Source organism: Salvelinus fontinalis, chromosome 23 (assembly GCF_029448725.1).
Source record: "Salvelinus fontinalis isolate EN_2023a chromosome 23, ASM2944872v1, whole genome shotgun sequence".
Classification (NCBI taxonomy): Eukaryota; Metazoa; Chordata; class Actinopteri; order Salmoniformes; family Salmonidae; genus Salvelinus; species Salvelinus fontinalis.
In genome coordinates this window covers 40668263-40674262 of record NC_074687.1, presented here as the reverse complement: position 1 = coordinate 40674262, position 6000 = coordinate 40668263, and the positions used below count along the sequence as shown (strand labels likewise).

Sequence of the window (6000 nt, the reverse complement as noted above, 5' to 3'; positions counted from 1 at the left end):
AGGGGTGGCACTATGCCAAGGCAAAGGAACTGTCTAGTCCCGGAGGACAAAGGAAAATATGCAGAGCTGATGAAATTAAAATACACTCTGGATTTGCATAACAACCACTGCTAATACTCACCACGAGCATATTACTTATCCTGACATAGTTGCAAAACTGTGGTAACGTTCACAAACTTCCCAGGTTTTCCAGCAATTTATTCCGACCTAAATTCTGTGAATCTTCCAACTGTCCAACTATTTCTGGAAAAACCTGAGGATTTTGGAAGGTTACCAGACTTTTGCAAACCTATCACGACATGTAAAAAAGTTAAAGTTTAGGTAGAGATGTGCAGAGCTCCGCGGTGGGCAAATATTGTGGGGAATATATTTTGATGAGGGGGAAAAGGTTAATTTGATGTAACTGACAGATGAGACAGAGCATCTATGTTTTTCTCTATTTAATTCATAGAAATCACTACTTGATATAAAATGTTAAAAGAAAAAGAAAAAAAGGCTGAAGTTTGACTTCAATTACTTTGACAATGCACAAATTAAGACAATATTACTTTACAGGCATAACTTCTGCTCCTGTATGAAGTGAGTTCAGCATCATCTAGTAAATATTTGATTTGCTCTTTTAGGATTTGTCTCAATTAAGCTGATGAAACAACCAAACAAAAGAACAGGTACATAATGTGAAATGTATGGCGATATAAAAAAGTTTCTGTGACAGGATACGTTAGACGACATCGCCAAAGTAAGAAGTAAAGAGTGGCTATAACTGTCTGCAGCACAATTCTACAACACAGTGTGTTAGCTAAATACGTTACAGGTCGGATGAAATACCAAGAGAATTGTTCTAACAATATTGTAAACAGCAGTGCACAAGAGATGCAGTGAAAGCAAAAAACTATTTTTTCCTCATTCTGATTACTGGAGTTTGTGTGAACTATAAAACAAAACATTTTTGGCAAGTTGTTTTTTCTCTCCAAATGCATCAGCAACAGTGCAAGCCAGGAATGCAAAGATTGCTAGTGCAATAAACAGCAATAAAGCACGGCCAATATTGCTAAATTAAATATGTTCAGACATTTCTCAGAAAATCGGCAGCTCTAAAGCGATATACAGTACTCAAATGCCCAGGTAACAGTTTCTTCCTTGAAGAACGTGACTATTAGTTCAATATTCCTATATCTTAAAAAGGGATAGTCACCTAATATCCAAGACTATTGGCAGTCTTAAATGCCCTGTAAGCCATCTTTGGATGCCAAAATGTGTCCCACCAAGTGTTTAAAATAAATACAAATGTGCCACTTTAAGAGCACTGAGCCCAACCGGTCCATTTTCTCCTGTGTGTTGTCCAGGGGAACCGAACTGCCTGCTGGATGTCTTTAAAGGCCTTTAGGTCTCCTCTCCCTGCGCACCAACAAGGAAGAAGCTCAACAGTCCGTTTTAATTTTGTCCAGAGAGTTGTCGATTTTTGTCAGAGTCTTTTTGATGCGTAGCGCCGTTAATCTGGCGGATGGATTCTGGTACCAGCACTCCTTCATAAGTTTTGCGATGGACGTTAAAGTCTGGAAAGCAAGAGGAAATCAGAGTTAAAAATCCATTAAAGTTCACTTAAAAAAAAATAATAATCAAGTGTGAAAGTGTATAGTTTCGCAAAGCAAAGGGTAAAGCAATTATTCTTCAAATCAAATAAAAAAAGTTTATTTGTCCAGTACACAGAATTGCAGATGTTATCACAGGTGCAGCAAAAATAACAAATATCAGAATGAGTAATATAAAAGGCTAGAATTCTAAGCAAAAATTAATTCTAAGCACAAAAGACTAACTGCCAATCAGACCGTATTATGTTTTCAATGGAGCTGGGAAATGCGGTTGGCGGCTGACAAGCTGTTTACAGAGACATGTAACCGTCTGATGAGCAAGGACAACCTAGCAGACAGCGCAGCATTCTGCACAGTTTATAAATCGATTTGGAGAGGCTCATTCCTTATGAAAACATATATTAGCTAGTTCTCTCTCCACCTCTGCTTGTCTCATCTCTGTACTCACTGGGTCTGAGAACCATCTGTTGGGGATGTTGGGTCTCTGCTGGTCCACACACACCACCTTCTTCACGTCTTCAAAGCTGGGGTCGCTGGGCACCGCGTCATGGAAGGGAGGCTTGTAGTCCTCTACAATGCCTACACACAGAGTATGTGGGAGAATACACAACATATAAATGTCTATGCGATCTCACATTAAACCGCATGGGAATTTTAATATTGAGCAATATGCAAGTGTAACAGAGAATAGGAAAAATACATGACAGAAATATCCATAAAATCTGCCGAGTGGGGTTTTATACTGTATTTCATCCTACTTAATGACAGAAATATGTTAGCAAAGTAAAAGTGACACAAAACAAAACGTGAAATAGCATAGAAAAACGCTAACAAGGTGCTTTGTTTGCATAGTTGTCACTTGCTACTTGTGTACTAGGTGGAAACCCATAGGGAAAGTACGTCATTTAACAGTGTGGAGAAAGCAAGATCCATTTCAGATAAGATGGCAGCGCCTCTAGTCCCAGACTAGACCACAGACACGGGGGAGAGTTGTCTGTCCTCCTCTGAAGTCACATTCACTCCTTTCCTCAATGAGACTGTCAGCCAAAGTATTGATTTGTTCTGCCAATGGTCAACACAACTTTATGCATAGCAAAGTGATACGGCGGTTTTGCTATTAGATTGCTAAACACTTCCTCTAAAAGTGGAGAATTCAATTCTCAAAAATCCAGCTGGACATTATGTTCTACATACAGTTGAAGTTGGAAGTTTACATACACTTCGGTTGGAGTCATTAAAGCTCGTTTTTTCAACCACTCCACAAATTTCTTGTTAACAAACTATAGTTTTGGCATGTCGGTTAGGACATTTACTTCGTGCATGACACAAGTAATTTTTCCAACAATTGTTTACAGATTATTTCACTGTATCACAATTCTAATGGGTCAGAAGTTACATACACTAAGTTGACTGTGCCTTTAAACAGCTTGCAAAATTCCAGAAAATGATGTCATGGCTTTAAAAGCTTCTGATATGCTAATTGACATCATTTGAGTCAATTGGACGTGTACCTGTGGATGTATTTCAAGGCCTACCTTCAAACTCTGTGTCTCTTTGCTTGACATCATTGGAAAATCAAAAGAAATCAGCCAAGACCTCAGAAAAAAAATTGTAGACCTCCACAAGTCTGGTTCATTCTTGGGGGCAATTTCCAAATGCCTGAAGGTACCACATTCATCTGTACAAACAATAGTACGCAAGTATGAACACCATGGGACCACGCAGCTGTCATACCGCCCAGGAAGGAGACCTGTTCTGTCTACTTGAGATGAACGTGCTTTGGTGCGAAAAGTGCAAATCAATCCCAGAACAACAGCAAAGGACCTTGTGAAGATGCTGGAGGATACAGGTACTAAAGTATCTATATCCACAGTAAAACGAGTCCTATATTGACATAACCTGAAAGGCCGCTCAGCAAGGAATAAACCACTGCTCCAAAACCGCAATAAAAAAGCCAGACTACAGTTTGCAACTGCACATGGTGACAAATATTGTTCTTTTTGGAGAGATTTCCTCTGGTCTGATGAAACAAAAATAGAACTGTTTGGCCATAATGACCATTGTTATGTTTGGAGGTAAAAGGGGGACGCTTGCAAGCCGAAGAACACCATCCCAACCGTGAAGCACAGGGGTGGCAGCATCATGTTGTGGGGGTGCTTTCCTGCAGGAGGGACTGGTGCACTTCACAAAATAGATGGCATCATGAGGATGGAAAATGATGTGGATATATTGAAGCAACATCAAGACATCAGTCAGGAAGTTAAAGCTTGGTTGCAAATGGGTCTTCCAAATGGACAATGACCCCACACATACTTCCACAGTTGTGGCAAAATGGCTTAAGGACAACAAAGTCAAGGTATTGGAGTGGCCATCACAAAGCGCTGACCTCATTCCTATAGAAAATGTGTGGGAAGAACTGAAAAAACATGTGCGAGCAAGGAGGCCTACAAACCTGACTCAGTTACACCAGCTCTGTCAGGAGGAATGAGGATTAACTGTCGGGAATTGTGAAAAACTGAGTTTAAATGTATTTGGCGTAGGGGTAGGTAAACCTCTCACTTCAACTGTATTATGATAGGTTTTGATTATGCCCTGACAGAGACATTAGAGAATATTCCAAGATCAGCATGCATATGCAGACAGGCAGGTAACAGAAAGATACCTACAGAAGCTCTGTATAAACAAACTACTACATGACATGTTTAACATGCTTTGTCAAATATCTAGAATGGCATGCATTTAGGGCTGTTTGTTTTTAATACTACCTTTTTACTGAATAATTTTTATAGTTGCTGCACTGTTTTAGATGACAGCTTGAAAGTAAGTGTTTCATCGCACTGTGTACACTACACTGTATTCTATGCATATGACAAATCAACTTTGATTTGATGGTCAATGAGTGAAGGAGTGAGAGAGAACAGAAGAAACCATTCAACGTGTATTGTACTGACCGTTGCTGACCGTGCTCCTTGCAATCTCCCACAGGACCAGGCCAAAGGCCCAGATGTCCACTCTCTTGAAGGACTCAAAGCAGTCCATCTGGATGGAGTCGTCCAGGACCTCTGGGGCCATGTAGCGCTTCGTGCCCACTTTAGGGTTGTTGCCCACGTCTAACTCGTTTGTGTCTTGGAAATGCATCACAGCGAGACCTAGGACAGAAAAAAAAAATCATTAAAAGGATTCAAAATATGCTGTCTATGGACCAAAATGATTGTCCTTATTAAATTAATATATCTAAGGCACAGTATACTGTCCTCTGGTGGATGTGATTAGACACAAATTTTTTTTTGCTTAGAACTGTTGTCAAAAACAACCATATTTATCCAATATCAAATTACGCCACGATCGTATCACAACAAAAACAACTCATCAACATCCTGTTTGTGAGCAGAATGCAGCACACAAACAACTTAAGGGATGACGGTCGTGACCTTAGTAGTAGTCTCATTGAGTAGTCAGAGCTACCTGAAATGACTCACACTTTTATCATTGGCACCGAGAACTTAGAGTTTGGGACATGAGTGCTCCTTAATGCATGTTTGGTTAAGGCTTAAAGAGCTTCCTGCTCTGTTCTTCCTCTAATGCTAAAAAAAACAGGGTAGATGGAGGGAAGAGTGTTGGAGTGGTTTGGTATTTGGTATTTTATTAGGATCCCCATTAGCTGTTGCAAAAGCAGCAGCTACTCTTCCTGGGGTCCACACAAAACATGAAACATAATACAGAATGACATAACACAGAACATCAATAGACAAGAACAGCTCATGGACAGAACGTCATACATTTGTTTAAAAGGCACACGTAGTCTACACATCAATGCATATGAGATGAAAGATGAGTTGAGTTGGTTCAGGTTATTAAATCTACAAACACTACAGGAACAAGATCATCCACATGTATCCATCACATTTTTAATAATGCTGTAGAACTTTGTTCTAAAGCTGTATTCGTACCCACTGGATGCAGTGATCACAATATAGTGGCTATATCCAGGAAAGCCGAAGTTCCAACAGCTGGGCCTAAAATAGTGTATAAGAGATCATACAAAAGATTTTGCTGTGACTCTTATGTGGACGATGTTAAAAATATTTGTTTGATTCTGATGTGATTTATGAGGAGCATCCAGATGCTGCATTTGATGAATTTATGAAACGGCTTCTTCCAATATTGATAAACATGCACCTGTTAAGAAACTGACTGTTAGAACTGTTAAGGCTCCATGGATCGATGAGGAATTGAAAAACTGTATGGTTGAAAGTGATGGTGCAAAAGGAGTGGCTAATAAGTCTGGCTGTACATCTGACTGGCCGACTTACTGCAAATTGAGAAATTATGCAACTAAACTCAACAAAAGAAGAAACTTTTTATGAAGCCAAGATCAATGATAAAGAATGATGGGGAAAATGTACTT

At 39.6% G+C, this 6000-nt stretch overlaps 1 protein-coding gene across 3 annotated transcripts in view; it reads right to left on the bottom strand.

Moving 5' to 3' along the window:
- Positions 1–425: 425 nt before the first annotated feature.
- The window catches only part of LOC129821330 (activin receptor type-1-like), a 41432-nt gene continuing 35857 nt past the window's right edge, over positions 426–6000 (bottom strand). For all 3 annotated transcript variants that reach the window (XM_055878902.1, XM_055878900.1, XM_055878901.1), the window contains exons 10-12: positions 4544–4741; positions 2041–2171; positions 426–1556 (exon numbers count right to left, since the gene is read on the bottom strand). In XM_055878902.1, coding sequence (XP_055734877.1) covers positions 1422–1556; positions 2041–2171; positions 4544–4741 — 464 coding nt within the window. In that variant the 3' untranslated portion in view covers positions 426–1421. The remainder of the gene's footprint in view (positions 1557–2040; positions 2172–4543; positions 4742–6000) is intronic.